The sequence below is a fragment of the Coregonus lavaretus genome (assembly GCF_964263955.1).
Source record: "Coregonus lavaretus genome assembly, chromosome: 30".
Classification (NCBI taxonomy): domain Eukaryota; kingdom Metazoa; phylum Chordata; class Actinopteri; order Salmoniformes; family Salmonidae; genus Coregonus; species Coregonus lavaretus.
In genome coordinates, this window is record NC_140017.1 from 14884748 (window position 1) to 14908257 (window position 23510).

Below are 23510 nucleotides of genomic sequence, written 5' to 3' on the forward strand. Positions count from 1 at the left end.
AGCAAATTTAGGCGATATTTTATGTTTTCTACTTTCTAAACACACAGTCAGTACATTACATTTGTTACAAATTTTGTTCAGAACATTTTCAGGTCCAGTAATTTAATTGGTTGTCTTATTCGGTTCCGCCTCTATTTACAGACCTACTTCCGCTTTGAAACATGGCGACTTGCATTGGCATGGTTGTCCGGCTTGGTGCATTGAATGTCTTAAAACCGGTTTCAAGGCACTTTGCAAGGCAGGGAACGAAAGTATTTACCCCGAGCCGCGCCACACATGAGGTGCGAAGTAGTCTGTACGAACATGTCCGCGAGGGCTACAGTGACAAGCCAGACTTGGACATGAGACTTGTGTGCGAGGACACTGACAAAGTCATTGCCAATGTGGAGACTCGGAAAGGGGATCTACGGGGAGCAGATGTCAGGGAGATTGTAAGCTTTTCTGTATATCCCATCTCACCACACCATGTTGAATATTGTAGATGTAACTTTAGTTACATGCACTTTGCGTGCTCTCTTGACCATCGAGTCATTGAAGTGTATTTGATGTGCAAGAGAGATTGCCTCTGTGCTTTCATGTGCTGTATCTGTCATTTGCCTTGAAGTACATGCAGATGAATACAGCCTCCCTGGATGTGGCAGTGTAGCCTACTGTATTTGTATGAAGCACATTGCCTGGCCTTATATATATATTGTGTAGGCTTACGTCAGGAGTGTGTTTCTGATGTAAGTGTGTGTTGCAGGTGTGTGTTTGGCAGCAACTTGAGGTGGTGCGCAAGGAAATCTCACAGCTGGAGGAGCAAAAGAAAGTGATCAGTCACAGAGTTCGGACTCTTGTGGTCAGTTAATATATTGACAATGATAATACATGTGCTTCGAAACATTGTTTTCATGTTATGATGAGATATTATTTTGTGGGATTATTGTGATCAACATTTCCCTTCTCTTCACAGGATCAGAATGACAAGAAAGCCCTAGCTAATGTAAGTTCGGCCTTGCCTGCTGTGGCCTTATGGTATTTTCACTTAACATCAAGGCTGAACAGAAAGAATACCCTTGTGGAGTAAGTAGTCCCTTATCTTCTTCAGATTCCTGAGTTCAAGGAGGCTACGAAGGAGGGTCGAGAGATCCGCCACCGGCTGAGCCGGCTTTACCCCCGAGAGAGTGAGCTGGAGGAGGAGCACTACGGCCGAGCCCTGAGGCTACCCAACACCACACACCCCGATGTGGTGAGAATACACACACACACAGGTGTGAGGCAAAAATCTGTTAGAGAATCATTCTGAGAGCGACCTATGCATAGAGACCTTCAACTATAGGAAGACATTTTTTGCATACCTGAAAAAATCTATAGTTTGGAACTACAGTTTGATTTTCAAACTTACCATCTCCCTCTTTCAGCCAATTGGAGATGAGAGCCAAGCGAGAGTGGTGGAGCTGGTTGGACAGAAACCAGGTGAGGAGGCGGAACAATACAATTACATGTCCTCATGATCTCATAGACGTACACAGTAGGGCAGTATTTGATATGCAGTTGTCTCTGACCTTTTTCATCAGAGTTTGACTTCAAACCCAGGGGACACCTAGAGATCGGGGAGGAGCTTGGTCTTATCAGACAGAGGTTAGACACACTGGTCTGGTATCCTGTCTGGCTTTCGTTCTCTCTTCCTCCTCTCTCTCTCCATTTCCCTCTCTCTTCATGTCACTCTGCTTACTCTTTCATACGTTTCTCTTTATATCTCATTTTCTTCTTTCTCTCTCTCTCTCATTGTTCCTCTCAATACCCCCTCACTCTGTTCATTCTGATCAGTTGATCCTCCAGTCCCAAAGGCCAACACATAAATAAACTTCATCAACAGTGCAGCCAAACAACAGGGGCTCACCAGCGTTATCCTCTGGTGTTGTTAACAATATGTAGCCTTGGGCTTGTCATTAGTAAATGGGTGCTTAATATTGCATGAGTTCTTTCTTCGTCTAGAATAAAAAAAATGTATACAGCAGGTGGCCAGGGTCTTTGTTAGGTTTTCAGATTAACAATCTTTTCTATTTTTTTCTTTTTTTACTTAATTTCCAGGTGAACAAAAAGGAGAGCAGTCGTTGGTAAAGTCAATAAAAAAATCTATCCGGTTTATTACAAGTTGCAGGAGGTAGACATCTCCAGCACAGAAGCAGACAAAATGTCTAACTGGCCTGCTCTGAGAAGGTCCTTATATCCTAATCAGCAGACAACTGTTCTGTAAACACCAGCCTGAGAGGCTTGTAGGAAGTCAAAACAAAAGGCTGAGACTTTGTCAGGTGCTACAGAATCACACTGTTTCACAGAATACAATAATAATCAGTGTCCTTGTACCTCCAGTCTAACGTCATCAATCAGTATCAAGTAATTCATAACATTCAGCTGCAAGCTTAGTGACCATCAACCCGCACCTTGAGTGTAACAAATAGAACACTGTATATCATGTGTATTACAGAAACTCAAAATATGCTAAACATTGTCTAAATTAATTATGAACTTTAGTCATCTTAAATATTCCCATTACACCCTCTCTTGTGATTTACTCTGATCTTCTCTCTGCAGGCGTCTTGCCCATGTCTCAGGTCATAGGTCATACTATCTAAGGGGAGCAGGGGCCAGACTCCAGTCTGCTCTACAGAACTTCGCCCTGGAAACACTGCAGCAGCGGGTGTGTAAAGATACCCTCTGTTTGACTGTGTTATTAGGGAGAATGGCTGAATATATCTGCAAAATGTGTGATTATCATTTTAGATTCAGATTCTGAGTGTTTAATAGTAACATATACAGGGTTGCAGGTGTGAATGCAGGGTACAGTGAACATCTTAGGCTCTGAGCTCCAACATGCAGGACTAAGTGAAATAAAATAATAAAAATTGTAATAAATAAAAAAACTATAGAAATAGCACTATATACATCATAAAAACTGTAGCCGTGATGAAGATATGTCTCCCTACTTTGAAAGCAAATCCATTTTTTTCCTTATCTCTCAGGGGTTTATACCCATGGTTGTGCCAGACATGCTGAAGGGGGCTGTATTTGTGAGTATCTGATTCTATCCTTCATTTACACTACAGTATGCACTGCAGACATGCATGCATAACAATATTCAAACTGGAAAAAGAGAGTGAAGCATTCAGAGATGAAGGTGTGATGTGTGTACCTAGTAGTGAGCCAGTTTTCACAAGTAACATTTCTCCAAACTGACATGTTTTCTCTCTTTCTTTCTCTGGACTCTCTCTCACTCTATCTCCGTCTTCCTCGCTCATACATACAGGAGGGTTGTGGAATGCAGCCCCATGCCCACAGGTCTCAGGTGTACTCTCTGGACCCCACCTGCTTCCCTGACCTCAACCTGGCTGGCACGGGGGAGGTGGGCGTAGCAGGTGAGGCCATGTATGAGTTAGGCTGTGATGGGGAGGTCGTGGGGTAAGGTCACCTGTGTGGTTGGGAATGGACAGGCCATGGAAAAACCTTCATGATTAGTAGTGATATACTAGTGTGCCGTTGTCGCTGTAACAAGAAAGTGTCTTTTTAACTTCTAGGTTATTTTATGGACCATGCTGTTAACTGGAAGGACCTTCCTGTCAGGTGAGGCACTTTATTTCTTATACTGTAGGTTTGGTTTGCAGACAACCCAGTGTAACATATATACAAGTGCCCTCTAAATGTGTTTTTATTAGAGATAAATTGACAGATTTTTCCATTGTAGGTCTGTGTGCAGTAGCACATGTTACAGGGCTGAGACGGACACAGGCAGAGAGACTTGGGGCCTTTACAGAGTACATCACTTCAGCAAGGTAACGGGAAACAAAGCCAAATCTTTTAGAATCAACCAAGGACCAAGTCGTCCGCCATATTTGATGCATGGTGTTAAAGTACCCTTGTGTTCTCATCCTCTGCTGGTGTGTCTGTCCAGGTGGAGATGTTTGGTGTGACTGCAGATGAGACAGGGGAGGAGAGCTCTCAGATGCTGGAGGAGTTCCTGTCCCTGCAGAAGGAGATCTTCTCCTCCCTGGAGCTCCACTATAGGTCAGTGCTCCTCTCTGGCTCTCTGCATACACTCAATGTGGCTGGATAGATGCATAACTTATGCTTTGAGTCAAACTGTACAGTGTATTTTGCCATTTGTACACACCATAGCCATATATTTACATATAAATATATTGTTTGTGCAAATACTCCCACACAGTATTGATTTTATTCGTTAAACCCTAGCAAGAGTGTTCCTCCAACCGCTGCGCTCTCTGTACCTGTAGAGTACTGGACATGCCCACCCAGGAGCTAGGTCGCCCAGCACACAGGAAGTACGATATTGAGGCCTGGATGCCAGGGAGGGACAGCTATGGCGAGGTAGGCATGATGGTACTACTATGATTGGTTAATCATATCCTGGATGGATGATTTTTTTGTTTGAAAATAATTTCCCATTATTGCTCTCAAAGTCAGAGCACTGGTGTCGGTTTTGTTATCCAGGCTTGATGTTTTTGTTTCGTCATTGGCTTGCATTAGATCTCCAGCGGATCTAACTGTACAGACTACCAAAGCAGACGCCTCAATATCCTATATGAGGGGGAGGATGGTAGCCTACACTATGCTCATACGGTGAGACCAGGAAGGGTACATTCTTTATGTTGTGAGATTCAGTATTTCAGTATACAAAAACAGATGAACCATTTTCTAAGTGTTTGAAGGTTATAATAACCACCATTATTTGCGTCCTGCTCTAGGTGAATGCCACAGCATGTGCTATTCCCCGTACTATCATTGCTATACTGGAGACTCATCAGACCAAGGTAAGAGAGAACACCTACTGTATTCCCAATACTTTGATGAATATATTCACCCATCATGAAAATAAGTGTCTCTGATAACATGAAATGTATCTTTGTTACTCTATATCTCACTCACATGTTCATTTTCAGGAAGGGACAGTGTTAGTGCCGCGAGCCTTGCAGCCCTTCCTGGGGTTGGAGGTGATTGAAAAGCCTAAATACATTCCTTTGAAATACATCGGACCAAACCAGCCCAATCGCATGCCCCGCCCTGTCCCAAAGCTCAGATGACATCATGCACCAACACACTTACATCAAGAGAACAACTGAAGCCTTTTCCATCTAGCTGTTTACTTATTTTGTGTAGCTCTGCCATGTAAATATATTAATGTCATACTGTTTGTGAATGTGTGTCATGATGACACTGTATCATAAACTGTCCTGTTTTTGTCTGCAAAAGAATGAAACAGTATTAAATTAAACAAAAAGGTCATTTTCTCACCACTCATGTTGATCGTTAAAGAATTCCGGATCTGCAATCACACAGTAGGCTACTTTCAGAGAACACAGTTCCGCTCTAACAAATCTAGACTCTTTTATATATAAATATACTCAGAAACAACATATTACGGCAAATAAGTATTTCAGATCTGGTGGTTTTATTCATTGGGCCCCTGTTTATGCCCCACATAGTTGCAGTGCTGAGCCTGTGGCTGAACAGATTGCTCTGTCAGAGGCTTATCATTCAGGAGAGAGCACAGGGTCCTTCACAACCACTGCCTCGAAGTACTAGCTAGCACACTGGAATTACTGAGTGAAGAGGCACCAAATAGTGCTGCATTGCTGTAATGACTGCGTTCCTATCCTTAATGCTGGGAAATTGATTAGAATAGAATTATAGAATTGGTAATGAAGCCCAGAGGTATAATGTGCCCCATCCAAAAGTCGGAAAACACAGGCAAAGATGTGGACAAAATGCTATGCCCAATAGGCTGAGCATTACATGGACATTACATGTCATCAACTCTAAATGTGTTAATTGTGCTAGACACTCCTATAATAACACATCATTGAAATGAACACTCCTTGTCAAAATAAAAACGAATGTATCTCCCTTCCCCCTCTTCACGTAAAGCATGCATGCCTATAGCATGGCGGGTTATGTGTTGTAATACAAATCTGCTGATGAGCCATGAGATTGAACACCAGAGAATTGGCGTTACCTCCGGTCAGATGTGGTCAACTCAGCTTGGAGCGAGCAATCCTCTCGTTATCACCGCGTTAGTTGTTACGCCTTGACGGGGCATCATCCTCCCGACCTGTCCTCCTGCATCGACTGGCCCAAGCACACGCGCCTCTCAGCTCCTCCTTAGCGAGTCCTCGCTCGCTCGACTTGAGAATAAGGTCGCAGCATTATTATTTCAAGATGATTTCCTTTTCTTTAAGGCCTTTATATTCAGATCCTATGGGAGTTTTTATTTTCACGGCGTTGCTTTGGACCTTCTGTGGAGGTAAGGAAAATCAGGGATTCATTTGTGAGGCTGCTGATCAATCAATGTATGAGCGTATCCAGTGTTAGATAACGCTTGCGTTAGCCGAGTCCATAGCCTGCCTGTTCTAACAGCCGATAGGCATTTTAGTTATAGCTTTGCTTGGGACATTAGCCAAAATGTGTGATTGTAGGCTATTGATTGCGGTTATGCAGAATGTTTATGTTATTTAGAGCATGTTTAGATTTTGATAATATAGCCTATAAATAAACCGGAGGGGATAATGGATTGTGCGACAATTCAACCAAAAGGACAAAAGTACAAAAAGGTAAATTGGTAGGATATATCTTCGTGTTTAAGATTTAGGATCAAGATCTACTTATTACAGAATTTGTTTAGAGCGCACCTTGTCCGGTCGTCACTAAATCTGTCGGTAGCCTATCCAGAAAGCGCGTTAGGTAGGCTATGCATTTTCCCCTGTGATTGTGTCTACATATTGATTGTTATCGCATGTGTGTGTGTATTGGAAATAGCCTTATGTAAGAATGAGGTAATAAATCAAGTGTATTTCTACATCACCCAACCTAAATAGGAATTATGTTGTCGCGCACGACAGGTGACGAAAACAGTGCACGTGCGCTCATGTAACTGTTAAACCTATTAATAATGAGCGCGCTTTTACAACCATGTCCTGTTTGAATATGTAAATATTGACCCAATGACCATGGTTTGATGTGAGCAGTTTTGTATCAGTGTCAGGGCCTGTCAGGGAGTGTTATGAGAGTAAAGATGTACATTTTTACATTTTACATTTTAGTCATTTAGCAGACGCTCTTATCCAGAGCGACTTACAGGAGCAATGTACGAATGTCATGTTGTGAGAAAGGGAGGGTAGGCTATACAAGTATTATATAACAGTGTTGTATGAAAATATAACTGAGCTTAAGGGTAATGCTCTGTGTATAGTGCACGGTGTAGAGGTGTTACAATCACCTATGTGCATGTGTGTGTGTGAACATACAGATCCCAATCTCCTTGCGAATTGCCTTGTGAATACAGAGGGTGAGGGCAGGCCTGCCAAGCCAATTAACATGTGATTGCAGCTTTAAAGGACCTATGTCACAGTTTAGGAAGAGGCACTCTCCCCCACACAACCGCTGCTAGCACGTGCCTTTGAATTAATGCCTAACATTGACCTCCATTATCAATAACCAATTGATCCATGCACCACAGGACTGGCTTTATTGATACAGAGAAGAAGGCAGTGCCCTTAATGAGATATGTCAGGGGTTCAGTGACTCAGAGTCGTTTAGCACTTGTGTAAAATTCATTGGACACCCTGTGAGGCTGTGAACTAATAACATGGAGATTTCCACTTCCTTGTTGAGGGAGGATTATAAGATCCTTTCCTGTCCTGTTAGCTGCTTGGCATGTGACTGTCAAGGCCTTAAAAATAGATACTGCTACTTTTAGGCCCAACAATTCAAATACTTTCTTTTTATTTCCTGGCAATGTTCAATCACCTCACTGTGTATGGGTTTTTGATTTGATTTGATTTATTAGGATCCCCATTAGCCGACGCCAATGGCAACAGTTAGTCTTACTGCGGACACATGACGAAAAAAGACAAAACACTTTACAATTTACATACATTTAAAAACATAAACATGTAGTGTGTGTGCATATATCAGTTACACATACATGTCAGTACATACACACAACAAGTAGGTCACATGGGGGAGAGGTGTTGTGCCATGAGGTGTTGCTTTATTTGTTTTTTACATTTACATATTAGTCATTTAGCAGACGCTCTTATCCAGAGCAACTTACAGTTAGTGAGTGCATACAGGTTTGCTGTTCACTTGCGCTATTTGAGATGGAAGGGAGTTCCATGCACTCAGTATAATACTGTACATTTCCTTGAATTTGTTCTGGACCTGGGGACTGTGAAAAGACCCCTGGTGGCATGTCTGGTGGGGTAAGTGTGTGTGTCAGTTCTTTGTGGAAGTTCACTATGCAAACAATTTTGTATTTCCAACACATTAATTTTTCTTTTAAAAACAAGAAGTGATGCAGTTAGTCTTTCCTCAACTCTTAGACAAGAGAGACTGGCATGCATAGTATTAATATTAGCCCTCTGATTACAATGAATAGCAAGATGTGCAGCTCTGTTCTGGGCCAGCTGCAGCTTAACTAGGTCTTTCTTTACAGCACTTGACCATATGACTTGACAACAATCAAGATAAGATCAAACTAGAGCCTGCAGGACTTGCTTTGTGGAGTGTGGTGTCAAAAAAGCAGAGCATTTCTTTATTATGGACAGACCTCTCATTATCTTTACAACCATTGAATCTATATGTTTTGACTATGATAGTTTACAATCTAAGGTAACACCAAGTAATTTAGTCTCCTCAACTTGTTCAACAGCCACACCATTTATTACCAGATTCAGCTGAGGTCTATAACATAGATTTGTACCAAATACAATGCTTTTAGTTTTAGAGATGTTCAGGACCAGTTTATTACTGGCCACCAGGTGTGAAAGTAGATTTAATTTCTTACCGGTATGGGACACCCAAGTCCGCGCGCACATTTTTTTTAATGGCACAAAAATTACGAAAAGGGGAGACACAAATACAATATGACGTCCATCTAACCTGGAGGAGGAAATTATTGTCCAAAAACAAACAAAAGTGGCAGTGACCCAATGATAAAGACAGTGAATATGCACCTTCACCGGGGATATGGCCGATGTTCTTCGCTGGTGCCAATAAGATAGGCTACCGTTCGCTCAATTAAGTTATTAATTTTGATAACTAAAAGACAGATTGGAGTCTTTTCATTGTCATCTCTTTACAGCAATAGCCATTTGGTTTCCAAACAGTTTTTCCACGATTGTATTTCTAAATATTGCGATATGCCTGGCTGGGTCTCTGCTTTTCACTGACAGTCGCAACTGTCATATATTTGGTATTTGCGCGCGGCCCAAATTGCGGGCCCTTCAGACTGTAGGCTATGCAATTTAAAACAATCCACAGCTTTTTTTTAAAGAAGCTAATGGCCAAATCATGCTTTCTGATGTAGTAGCCTATTTTGAGTGATAAAAAAAAAATCTGTATAGACTAATTAGGATATATAATTTTGGCAATGTAACTACATTTACTTTAGGGAAAGCTTAGCTCCCCAAGCCTTATGGACACAACTAGTCATGATGTTTTCATCTGATTGTCAAACAATCACTTAACAAAGGCGCTCCTGTAGGCAAACCCAAACAGTGCGCTATGCAACCGCAATTTGATGAATGGAAAGAGACATCAGTTACAAAACACCTGCGTGTAGTGTAATGAAATTCTGTGATTGTAATTAGGCCTACACATGTAGCCTGAATTGATGCATCCACTGTTGTCCACGCGCACCTCGGTCTCAGCCACTCATCTGCGCCTTGACAAAACTTAAGTGTTCTGCTCAAACCCACAGCACAATTTGGAGAGTACACCACCCGGTTTCCATTTAATTCGCTAATCTTTCATGCGGGCTGACATGCAATAATGTTAAATAATGTGTAATAGCCTATAGTTTTTTAGTCATGTTGTATTAATTGTGATAGGCTCACGTTTTACCGGTAGGCGTACCCTCACTATTTATTTTACCTGGATGCAGTACCGGACCGTTTCGCCTTACTTTCACCACAGCCGGCCACCCATTCCAAAACTGACTGCAAGTCTTTGTTAAGGGTTTCAGTGACTTCATTAGCTGTGGTTGCTGATGCTTATATGGTTGAATCATCAGCATACATGGACACAAATGCTTTGTTTAATGCCGGTGGCAGGTCATTGGTAAAAATAGAAAAGAGTAGAGGGCCTACACCACACTTTACATGTTTGACATTAGAGAAGGTTCCATGAAAGAAAACCCTATGAATTCTATTAGATAGATAGCTCTGAATCCAAGATATGGCAGAGGTGGAAAAGCCATAACACATACGTTTTTTCAGCAACCGGTTACGGTCAATAATACACTATATATACAAAAGGATGTGGACACCCCTTCAAATGAGTGGATTCAGCTATTTCAGCCAATATTTCAGTGTGTAAAATCGAGGTGGCAGTAGAATGGCCTTACTGAAGAGCTCAGTGACTTTCAACTTTGTAACCATACCAAACGTAACATATCATACTAATTTGAGTGTCCCGGATTTACATTTATTATGTTATGTCTAGTATATGAGACAGGGCTGGGCAGCAAGCTGATAGGTCTGCTGTTGGAACCAGTAAAGGCAGGTTTACCACTCTTGTGGCTTCCCTCCGGGCCTGAGGACAAACACTTTCCTCTAGGCTCAGATTAAAGATATGACGGATAGGAGTCGCTATAGAGTCAGCTACCATCCTCAGTAGCTTTCCATCTATATAAGTTGTCAATGCCAGGAGGATTGTCATTATTGCTTGATAACAATCATTTTTCCACCTTTCCCACACTAACTTTACAAAATTCAAACTAGCAATGCTTTTCTTTCATTATTAGTTTTTTTTATGCATGAATACGATGGCTCACTGTTGCTTTGTTGGCATTTCCTGCCTAAGTTTGCCCACTTTGCCAATGAAATAACCATTAAAATAATTGGCAACATCAAATGGTTTTGTGATGAATAAGCAATCTGATTCGATGAAAGATTGAGTTGGATTTGTCTTTCTGCCCATAATTTCATTTAAAGTACTCCAAAGTTTTTTTCCAACATTCTTTATATAATTTATCTTGTCTTCATAATACAGTTTCTTCTTCTTTTTGTTGAGTTTAGTCAGATAATTTCTCAATTTGCAGTAAGTCAGCCAGTCAGATGTGAAGCCAGACGTATTTGCCACTCATTTTGCACCAACTCTTTCAACCATACAGTTTTTCAATTCCTCATCAAACCATGGAGCCTTAACAGTTCTAACAGTCAATTTCTTAACAGGTTCACATTTATCAATAATTGGAAGAATCGATTTCATAAATTCATAAAGTACAGCGTCTGAATGCTCCTTATTAATCACATCAGACCAACAAATATGTTTAACATTATCCACATAAGAGTCACAGCAAAATCTTTTGTATGATCTCTTACAGTTTTTTACAATCACTTTGGCACTAATTTCAGAACCTTGACGTCATTTTTCAAAACTCTAGACACAAAACTCACAACCAATGATCAAAATGCAAATTTTTCAAAACTCTAACACTTTTTTCAATTGCTTGGATACAATACACATAAAACTAAGATCATTTGTTCATTTAACAAAAATCACCTGTTCAATATGACACAACTTAAAATCAAAGTACTACTATTTCAAAAGGCAATTCACACATTACATTTCAGATGAGTGTCTATTCATTTCATTACAATTATCCAACTATCAATTGATACAACTGCTCAAAATGATAAGTAACTGTTGCATTGCTCTTAATGCATAGTTGTATGGAAACAGACAAACAATATTCCATGTTTAGATCATGAAAGTTTCAAAGTAACGAGATTCATTGTCACCAATTAGCGTGGAGCATGAACCAATTAGACTACATTATCTATGGATGTAATATTTCATCATCATTCTTTATCAGACACCGTTTCTATGGTCTCCTTGTAACCTTCCTTGATGAGCTCGATCAGGTCTGTAGAGCTGATGGCGTGACCTATGTCATTGTGTGGGATAATGTCAGGTTCCACCATGCTCATATGGTGCAAGCATGGTTTCAGGCCCATGCACAATTTACCACCCTGTATTTACCCCCATACTCTCCTTTCCTTAACCCGATTGAGGAATTTTTCTCCACATGGAGATGGAAGGTTTATGATAGGCGCCCTCATGAACAAGTCACTCTTCTCCAGGCCATGGATGACGCATGCAATGACATCACGGCAGACCAGTGTCAGGCCTGGATTCACCATGGCCAAAGGTTTTTTCCAAGATGTTTGGCTAATGAAAACATCCATTGTGATGTAGATGAGAACCTGTGGCCAAATCCACAAGACAGAGTTGATGAAAATGTAGAAGTACAGTAATCACTCCTATGCTTTGCTTTTTACAGTACAAGCAAGCAAGTTGAGGAACACTGCACTTGATGTTTTACAGTACTGTATTGTTTTTCATCAATATATTTCAGATTTTGTTCAATGATTCCACTGTGTCTGTAGTATTCTCTCTACTACTGCAGTACTTTTACAGGGATGTATTTACATGTAGTACCATAATGAAACATGTATCACCTATTTTGTACTACAATATTTAATGATTGTACGTACAATGACACAGTGAAACTATCGGTTGCTTGTGTGTGGGTGATCTAAATTAACGTTTCATTGGTATTTCACAATAAATTAGTTTTTTGAACCAGTGCAAGATTTCTTTAAAGAAATGAATGCACAATGCAATGTTTTGAACATTGGACAGCCTGTGTTACAAGTGATGACCGTTTTGAGTTTTGTGTCTAGAGTTTTGAAAAATGACGTCAAGGTTCTGAAATTAGTGCCAAAGTGATTGTAAAAAACTGTATACACAATTTTAGGCCCAGCTGTTGGAACTTTGGCTTTCCTGGATATAGCCACTACAGTGGGGAAAAAAAGTATTTAGTCAGCCACCAATTGTGCATGTTCTCCCACTTAAAAAGATGAGAGAGGCCTGTAATTTTCATCATAGGTACACGTCAACTATGACAGACAAAATTAGAAAAAAAATCCAGAAAATCAAATTGTAGGATTTTTTATGAATTTATTTGCAAATTATGGTGGAAAATAAGTATTTGGTCAATAACAAAAGTTTCTCAATACTTTGTTATACACCCTTTGTTGGCAATGACACAGGTCAAACGTTTTCTGTAAGTCTTCACAAGGTTTTCACACACTGTTGCTGGTATTTTGGCCCATTCCTCCATGCAGATCTCCTCTAGAGCAGTGATGTTTTGGGGCTGTCGCTGGGCAACACAGACTTTCAACTCCCTCCAAAGATTTTCTATGGGGTTGAGATCTGGAGACTGGCTAGGCCACTCCAGGACCTTGAAATGCTTCTTACGAAGCCACTCCTTCGTTGCCCGGGCGGTGTGTTTGGGATTATTGTCATGCTGAAAGACCCAGCCACGTTTCATCTTCAATGCCCTTGCTGATGGAAGGAGGTTTTCACTCAAAATCTCACAAAACATGGCCCCATTCATTCTTTCCTTTACACGGATCAGTCGTCCTGGTCCCTTTGCAGAAAAACAGCCCCAAAGCATGATGTTTCCACCCCCATGCTTCACAATAGGTATGGTGTTCTTTGGATGCAACTCAGCATTCTTTGTCCTCCAAACACGACGAGTTGAGTTTTTACCAGAAAGTTCTATTTTGGTTTCATCTGACCATATGACATTCTCCCAATCCTCTTCTGGATCATCCAAATGCACTCTAGCAAACTTCAGACGGGCCTGGACATGTACTGGCTTAAGCAGGGGGACACGTCTGGCACTGCAGGATTTGAGTCCCTGGCGGCGCAGTGTGTTACTGAAGGTAGGCTTTGTTACTTTGGTCCCAGCTCTCTGCAGGTCATTCACTAGGTCCCCCCGTGTGGTTCTGGGATTTTTGCTCACCGTTCTTGTGATCGTTTTGACCCCACGGGGTGAGATCTTGCGTGTAGCCCCAGATCGAGGGAGATTATCAGTGGTCTTGTATGTCTTCCATTTCCTAATAATTGCTCCCACAGTTGATTTCTTCAAACCAAGCTGCTTACCTATTGCAGATTCAGTCTTCCCAGACTGGTGCAGGTCTACAATTTTGTTTCTGGTGTCCTTTGACAGCTCTTTGGTCTTGGCCATAGTGGAGTTTGGAGTGTGACTGTTTGAGGTTGTGGACAGGTGTCTTTTATGCTGATAACAAGTTCAAACAGGTGCCATTAATACAGGTAACGAGTGGAGGACAGAGGAGCCTCTTAAAGAAGAAGTTACAGGTCTGTGAGAGCCAGAAATCTTGCTTGTTTGTAGGTGTCCAAATACTTATTTTCCACCATAATTTGCAAATAAATTCATAAAAAATCCTACAATGTGATTTTCTGGAGAAAAAAAATCTCAGTTTGTCTGTCATAGTTGACGTGTACCTATGATGAAAATGACAGGCCTCTCTCATCTTTTTAAGTGGGAGAACTTGCACAATTGGTGGCTGACTAAATACTTTTTTCCCCCACTGTATATTGTGATCACTGCATCCAATGGGTATGGATACAGCTTTAGAACAAAGTTCTACAGTATTAGCAAAAATGTGATCAATACATGTGGATGGTCTTGTTCCTGTAGTGTTTGTAACACCCTGGTAGGTTGATTAATAACCTGCACCAGATTGCAGGCACTGGTTACTGTAAGAGTGGACAGCTTGATGAAAACCAGTCAATATTCAGGTCCCCAAGAAAGTAGATCTCTCTGTTTACATCACATACACTATCAAGCATTTCACACACATGTTTTAGATACTGACTGTTAGCACTTGGTGGCCTATAGCAACACCCCAAAATAATAGGCTTTAGATGAGGCAGGTGATCCTGCAACCACAACACTTCAATAACACTTGATATGAGATCTGGGATACAGGGATATGGCTCTGAATATATACAGCAACACCTCCCCCATAAGCATTCCTGTCTCTTCTATAGATGTTATATCTTCATATTGCTACTGCTGTATCATCAAAGGAATTATCTAATTGAGTCTCAGAAATGACTAATACAGTATATGAATGTTATCTGATGTTAGCAAGTTATTGATTTCATGAACCTTATTTCTAAGGCTACATATATTCATGTGGGCTATTGTCAGCCCTTTCCTGGGTAGCTTATCAGAGATAGACATAATATGTAAAAGAGCAAACAAAGCAAGAGAAAAAAAAACATTCAAGGACCATTAATCAGTTGGTGTGTTACTGTTGGCACAATATGCAGTTATTTGGAAATACTCCATTCTCTCTCTCTTTCTCGCTCTAGTGGGATGCCTGCCTCTATCCTCATCTCTACAGGTCAGAGACAAAGCATTTTTGTTTTCTCTATGATGTTTTTATGAGTGTATTATAACACTGCTAACATATTGTGTGTAATTGATATTGATATTTATACTGTAATAGTATACTGCTAAATGACTGTGTCCAACTGTCCTCTGTGTTTGTGTGTGTGTGTGTGTGTATGTTTGTGTGTGTGTTTGTGTGTTTGTGTGTTTGTGTGTGTGTGTGTGTGTGTGTGTTTGTGTGTGTGTGTGTGTGTATGTTTGTGTGTGTGTGTGTGTGTGTGTGTGTTTGTGTGTGTGTGTGTTTGTGTGTGTGTGTTTGTGTGTGTGTGTTTGTGTGTTTGTGTTTGTCTGTGTGTGTGTTTGTGTGTGTGTGAGTGTTTGTGTGTGTTTGTTTGTGTGTTTGTGTGTGTGTGTGTGTGTGTGTGTGTTTGTGTGTGTGTGTGTGTGTGTGTGTGTGTGTTTGTGTGGGTGTGTGTGTTTGTGTGTGTGTTTGTGTGTGTGTGTGTGTTTGTGTGTGTGTGTGTGTGTGTGTGTGTGTTTGTTTGTGTGTGTGTGTGTTTGTTTGTGTGTGTGTTTGTGTGTGTGTGTGTGTGTGTGTGTGTACCCTCAGGTTGCTGACTGTATTCAGGACTCTCTAAAAAGTAATGGTGGTGTGCAACATCCTGTCTGTGACAAACGGAAAACAGGTGACAACTCCTATCTTATCTCTTATCTGACATAACCTCCCTCAGCTGCACAAACGCAGTAGGCCACACAGTGTACTTTTTCAACTGTATTCACTATGTAATTGTAATGCGTCAACATTGAGATTGAGTTAATCATGATGATGGAATCATGACATTGATTACTGTACGTGAGGAATAACCTTTGTTTGAACTTACTACATTTGACTATAATGCTGTTCATTATTTCATCAATTTAATCAATTTTCCATTACAAATATTCATGGAAACACCTGTCACTCAGGCAGATACAGTGGGGGAAAAAAGTATTTAGTCAGCCACCAATTGTGCAAGTTCTCCCACTTAAAAAGATGAGAGAGGCCTGTAATTTTCATCATAGGTACACGTCAACTATGACAGACAAAATGAGATTTTTTTTCCAGAAAATCAAATTGTAGGATTTTTAATGAAATTATTTGCAAATTATGGTGGAAAATAAGTATTTGGTCAATAACAAAAGTTTCTCAATACTTTGTTATATACCCTTTGTTGGCAATGACATAGGTCAAACGTTTTCTGTAAGTCTTCACAAGGTTTTCATACACTGTTGCTGGTATTTTGGCCCATTCCTCCATGCAGATCTCCTCTAGAGCAGTGATGTTTTGGGGCTGTCGCTGGGCAACACGGACTTTCAACTCCCTCCAAAGATTTTCTATGGGGTTGAGATCTGGAGACTGGCTAGGCCACTCCAGGACCTTGAAATGCTTCTTACGAAGCCACTCCTTCGTTGCCCGGGCAGTGTGTTTGGGATCATTGTCATGCTGAAAGACCCAGCCACGTTTCATCTTCAATGCCCTTGCTGATGGAAGGAGGTTTTCACTCAAAATCTCACGATACATGGCCCCATTCATTCTTTCCTTTACACGGATCAGTCGTCCTGGTCCCTTTGCAGACAAAACAGCCCCAAAGTATGATGTTTCCACCCCCATGCTTCACAGTAGGTATGGTGTTCTTTGGATGCAACTCAGCATTCTTTGTCCTCCAAACACGACGAGTTGAGTTTTTACCAAAAAGTTCTATTTTGGTTTCATCTGACCATATGACATTCTCCCAATCCTCTTCTGGATCATCCAAATGCACTCTAGCAAACTTCAGACGGGCCTGGACATGTACTGGCTTAAGCAGGGGGACAGGTCTGGCACTGCAGGATTTGAGTCCCTGGCGGCGTAGTATGTTACTGATGGTAGGCTTTGCTACTTTGGTCCCAGCTCTCTGCAGGTCATTCACTAGGTCCCCCCGTGTGGTTCTGGGATTTTTGCTCACCATTCTTGTGATCATTTTGACCCCACGGGGTGAGATCTTGCGTGGAGCCCCAGATTGAGGGAGATTATCAGTGGTCTTGTATGTCTTCCATTTCCTAATAATTGCTCCCACAGTTGATTTCTTCAAACCAAGCTGCTTACCTATTGCAGATTCAGTCTTCCCAGACTGGTGCAGGTCTACAATTTTGTTTCTGGTGTCCTTTGACAGCTCTTTGGTCTTGGCCATAGTGGAGTTTGGAGTGTGACTGTTTGAGGTTGTGGACAGTTGTCTTTTATGCTGATAACAAGTTCAAACAGGTGCCATTAATACAGGTAACGAGTGGAGGACAGAGGAGCCTCTTAAAGAAGAAGTTACAGGTCTGTGAGAGCCAGAAATCTTGCTTGTTTGTAGGTGACCAAATACTTATTTTCCACCATAATTTGCAAATAAATTCATAAAAAATCCTACAATGTGATTTTCTGGAGAATTTTTTTCTTCAGTTTGTCTGTCATAGTTGACGTGTACCTATGATGAAAATGACAGGCCTCTCTCATCTTTTTAAGTGGGAGAACTTGCACAATTGGTGGCTGACTAAATACTTTTTTCCCCCACTGTAGGTATGATTATGTGTATGTTGATAAGATGGACATGGTCAGTGTTGAGCAACCAGTGTTGTGTTGTGCAGATGATGCTGTCCACAGGCACCAGGGTCTCCTGAGGGAGCTGCAGGAGCTGGCCCAGGACGGTCAGTCTGACTACGGTTATTAACTAATACTTTACTAGTGAAGTACCCAGGGACGGACTGGGATCAGAAATTGGTCTGGGTATTTCTAACACACCTGTACATTTTTCCCTTGAAAATCATTTTGCGCAAAACACCCAATTTAGACAAGCCCACAGGGCTACAAATGGACCAGCCCATCTGGCATTTGACAGTCCATCCCTGGAAGTAGCCCTGCCTATGGCATCATCACCACAGTAATATGGAATATCAAAACATACTGACTTATTAAGAGAAGCAGTCTAATTGTTGCAATATCATTGCTGTGCTATGTTGGTTTTAGAGTCAGGTAATTATACATGTAAATCACATGTAAATCAAGATAAATTCTTCATAAACATGTTTTGTTGAACTTGCTTTAAATTGTACAATAACTAACTACAGTTGAAGTCAGAAAGTTTACATACACTTAGGTTGGAGTCATTAAAACTCGTTTTTCAACCACTCCACACATTTCTTGTTAACAAACTATAGTTTTGGCAAGTCGGTTAGGACATCTACTTTGTGACACAAGTAATTTTTCTAACAATTGTTTACAGACAGATTATTTCACTTATAATTCACTGTATCACAATTCCAGTGGGTCAGAAGTTTACATACACTAAGTTGACTGTGCCTTTAAACAGCTTGGAAAATTCCAGAAAATTATGTCATGGCTTTAGAAGCTTATGATAGGCTAATTGACATCATTTGAGTCAATTGGACGTGTGCCTGTGGATGTATCTCAAGGCCTACCTTCAAACTCAGTGCCTCTTTGCTTGACATCATGGGAAAATCTAAAGAAATCAGCCAAGACCTCAGAAAAAACATTGCAGATCTCCACAAGTCTGGTTCATCCTTGGGAGCAATTTCCAAATGCCTGAAGGTACCACCTTCATCTGTACAAACAATAGTACGCAATTATAAACACCATGGGACCACGCAGCCATCATACTTCTCAGGAAGGAGTCACGTTCTGTCTCCTAGGGATGAATGTACTTTGGTGCAAAAAGTGCAAATCAATCCCAGAACAACAGCAAAGGAACTTGTGAAGATGCTGGAGGAAACCGGTACAAAAGTAAATATATCCACAGTAAAACTAGTCCTATATCGACATAACCTGAAAGGCCGCTCAGCAAGGAAGAAGCCACTGCTCCAAAACCACCATAAAAAAGCCAGACTACGGTTTGCAACTGCACATGGGGACAAAGATCGTACTTTTTGGAGAAATGTCCTCTGGTCTGATGAAACAAAAATAGAACTGTTTGGCCATAATGACCATCGTTAAGTTTGGAGGAAAAAGGGGGACGCTTGCAAGCTAAAGAACACCATCCCAACCGTAAAGCACGGGGGTGGCAGCATCATGCTGTGGGGGTGCTTTGCTGCAGGAGGGACTGGTGCACTTCACAAAATAGATGGCATCATGAGGAAGGATAATTATGTGGATATATTGAAGCAACAGCTCAAGACATCAGTTAGGAAGTTAAAGCTTGGCCGCAAATGGGTCTTCCAAATCGACAATGACCCCAAGCATACTTACAAAGTTGTGGCAAAATGGCTTAAGGACAACAAAGTCAAGGTATTGGAGTGGCCATCACAAAGCCCTGACCTCAATCCTATAGAACATTTGTGGCCAGAACTGAAAAAGCGTGTGCGAGCAAGGAGACCTACAAACCTGACTCAGTTACACCAGCTCTGTCAGGAGGAATGGGCCAAAACTCACCCAACTTATTGTGGGAAGCTTGTGGAAGGCTACCCAAAACGTTTGACCCAAGTTAAACAATTTAAAGGCAATGCTGCCAAATACTAATTGAGTGTATGTAAACTTCTGACCCACTGGGAATGTGATGAAATAAATAAAATCTGAAATAAATCATTCTCTCTACTATTATTCTGACATTTCACATTCTTAAAATAAAGTGGTAATCCTAACTGGCCCAAGACAGGGAATTTTTACTAGGATTAAATGTCAGGAATTGTGAAAATCTGAGTTTAAATGTATTTGGCTGAGGTGTATGTAAACTTCCGACTTCAACTGTACCTCAATTTATTTTATTCTTACAGAGAGCGAAAGAGAGAGAGAGTATGGGAAGGAGAAAGAGCGATATGAGGAGAACCAGGCTGAGGGAGAGAGGGACCGAGAGGGGAGGGAGGGGGAGCGGAATGATGACCAGAAGGAGACTGAGGAAGAAGAACTTAGAAAGAAAGAGACGAAGGCAGAAGAGGTAGAGGAGGAGGAGAAAGTGGAGATGAAGGACAGAATGAATGAGGAGATGAGGGAAGAGCCCAGACTGGAGGAGGAAAGGGGGGATGAGGAAGAGCGCACCAAAGAGCTGGAGGAGCTCCTCGCGAAGGAGATAAGGAAGATAGGAAAGGAAGAAAAAGAGGACAGGGAGCTTGAGGAGCTGAAGAAGAAAAGGTACGAGTCGGTGAAGGAGAAAAGGTACGAGTTGGTGAAGGAGAAAAGGTACGAGTCGGTGAAGGAGAAAGAGCTCCAGAGAGAGTCAGAAGCGGAGGAGGAGAGGAAGAAGGATGAGGAGGAGCAGAAAAATGGAGAGAGAGAGCGGCTAGACATTTTTGAGAACGAAGAGAGGAAACGCAGCGAGGAGAGGAAGAACAACGAGGTGGAGCTGCTGGTGGAGAAAGAGAAGGTGGAGCGGGAGCTCAAGGAGCTGCTGGAGGAACAGGACAGCAAGAAGAACGTGGAGAAAGAGAAAGAGAGGGAGGAAAAGCAGGAGGAACTGGAGGAGCTCCTCAAAAAGATGAAACGCGTGCAAGAGGAAGAGGAGCAAGAAGAGGAGGAGAGGAAGAGCGAGAATACCGGGGATGAGGCGAAAGTGGACAAAGAGAGCGAGAAGGAGGGAGCGATTCGCAAGGAATTGGAGAAGGTGAAAGAGGGAGAGAGTGAGGAGGTTAAGGAGCCTCAGCAGAAGAGAGTGATGGAGAAAGCGAGTGATGAGTCGACCCGTCAGTTTGAAAAGGAGAGGAACAGGGATGATGATGATGACGATGATGAAGAAGCAGATGAGGAAGATGAGGATGAAAACAATGAGGATTGGGAAGAGGAAGAGGAAGAGGAAGATGAAGAGGAAGAGGAGGATGAGGACAAAAAGGAGGATGTTGAGGAGGATGAAGGAGAGGTAAGTGGACGAGAGTCAACATGATTTAGCACGACTGAGCTTGTAAAGTTGATATTGTAATTGCTAATTGACTATGTCTCTTTCTGTGTGTGTGTGTGTGTGTGTGTGTGTGTGTGTGTGTGTGTGTGTGTGTGTGTGTGTGTGTGTGTGTGTGTGTGTGTGTGTGTGTGCGCGCACCTAACACACGGTCTGACCTGTTCTGTGTGCCTACAGGAGCTTCTGGAGATTGAGGCAGAGCTGCGAAAAGTAGCTGCAGAGCTTCGGGAGCTTCACAGGGGTCGTTAAGTTCTAAATTACACACACACACACACACACACACACACACACACACACACACACACACACACACACACACACACACACACACACACACAACACAACACAAGACAGACAGATAACGACACAGTGCAGCTCTCTCTCTCTCATGCTATCACACACAGAAACACACAACTAACATACTTAGTAACATGGTATAATCATAGTGCTTTTGATGGGATGTACTTCTGTAAGTAGTTGCATTTTAGTACAAACATACATGTACACTTTTCCCCATCCCCTAACTCTCATAATGCATTCAGAGATTACAAGCTCTTTAGATGTCAGTCTTTCTGTGTGCTGCCATTATCAGAGATTGTTTAGTCGGCAAGATGTACAACCTTGCCCATGTAAAGCTATAGTTAGTCTACATCTCATGATACAAGGTGGGGAAAAGCTCTCCTTTACGATATGTTTCGTGTATATATTTTGTGCAATAATTAAAAATCTATGTGTGAGATTTGTTACGGTCATTGAGACTTTTAATGTCAGCAATGAATCACAGTTATTTATAATATTGACATTTTGATTTCTATGATTGATTTCCATGTGTATGTCAACAAAATGTGAGGATTGTGCTATCTGGCTAATGCACTGTTAATATCAGACTGTTAATGAAGAACTGAGGTGACACTCAGGGAGAATCTCAATTGCGAACTCCTCACGTCCTCTCGCCTCGCCTTCTTCTCAAAACCCATTGGAGGAGAAGACCAGAGGGGAAGGACATTTGGCTTTCTCATCCAATGGGTTTTGAGAAGGAGATGAGGAGCGAGGACGTGAGGAATATTCAATTGAGATCTTCCCTCAGAAAGAGAAGGCGTGTGACCACGGAAACCTCTTTAGTATTGATGTATGTCGTAGTATTTGCTATGCTATAACATAACAGGGGTCATAACATAATGATATATAATAATAATGTTATATAATAAGATGAGTATGATTGTTCCTTTAGTTCTTTTTGTTTGTAGTTTGGGTCACCCAGGTGGTCAAGAGTCATAGAAATAGAATGAATGGGAATGTCTGTTCTAGTAATTATATTTCTATGGCCAGGGTGGCACCCCAGCTCTTCTCCCAGCTTTGCACTCTTATCTTAACCAGCCAAGGAAGTCTAAAGAGGGGAGCGACAACACTAAGCCATTTCTAGTATTTGGTCATAATAAACAATAACTGTTCTAAAACTTTTTTTAAATTTGGGAAGATATTGATATTCATCGTCATCCTTTTTCATAGTTTGTGATCTCCACTGTTATGCAGCCATGTTTGAATAAGAAATATTAGGAAACAGTGCCCCCACATGTTAAATCAATATAAGTGCATTATGTGCTACACAGCTGCATGGTTAATAACATAGGTGGAGGAACAGCAATAACTGCAGTACAAGAATAATATTAATAATAATAACAAGTCAGCTTATTAAAACATATAAAGCTATACAAATGTACATATTAAAGCCAAATTATGATGATTTTCTGTAAATGTACTTTATTATGTAATTAAAATGCATCATAAATAGACTTTTAAATATAAACACTCCTTTTCTATCTAACATTGATTTACAATTATAAACAGGGTGGTTCGAGCCCTGAATGCTGATTGGCTGACAGCCGTGGTATATCAGACCATATACTATGGGTATGACAAGACATTTATTTTTATTGCTCAAATTTAGTTGGTAACCAGTTTATAATAGCAATAAGGCACCTCGGGGGTTTGTGGTATATGGCCAATATACCACGATTAAGGGCTGTATCCAGGCACTCCGCGTTACGTCGTGCATAAGAACAGCCCTTATCCGTGGTATATTGGCCACATACCACACCCCCTCGGGCCTTATTGCTTAATTATATAACACTGGTAACTGTTGGGGCGGCAGGTAGCTTAGTGGTTAAGTGCGTTTTGCCAGTAACCGAAAGGTTGCTGGTTCTAATCCCCGAGCCGACTAGGTGAAAAATCTGTCGATGTGCTCTTGAGCAAGGCACTTAACCCTAATTGCTCCTGTAAGTCGCTCTGGATAAGAGCGTCTGCAAAAAAAGGACAAAAATATATATATAATGTTGGGACTC

The 23510-nt window shown here is 41.3% G+C and overlaps 1 protein-coding gene across 1 annotated transcript; it reads left to right on the top strand.

Annotated features, from left to right (window-relative positions):
* The first annotated feature begins 137 nt into the window (after positions 1–137).
* On the top strand, positions 138–5278 carry LOC311105548 (serine--tRNA ligase, mitochondrial-like). Its single transcript, XM_084147724.1, has 16 exons — positions 138–431; positions 743–838; positions 953–982; positions 1088–1228; positions 1401–1455; positions 1557–1620; positions 2578–2683; positions 3006–3053; positions 3290–3398; positions 3558–3603; positions 3725–3812; positions 3932–4044; positions 4272–4365; positions 4525–4617; positions 4743–4808; positions 4938–5278. The coding sequence occupies exons 1-16, from the start codon at positions 162–164 to the stop codon at positions 5076–5078; spliced, it is 1560 nt and encodes a 519-aa protein (XP_084003850.1). The 5' UTR covers positions 138–161; the 3' UTR covers positions 5079–5278.
* The last annotated feature ends 18232 nt before the right edge of the window (positions 5279–23510 follow it).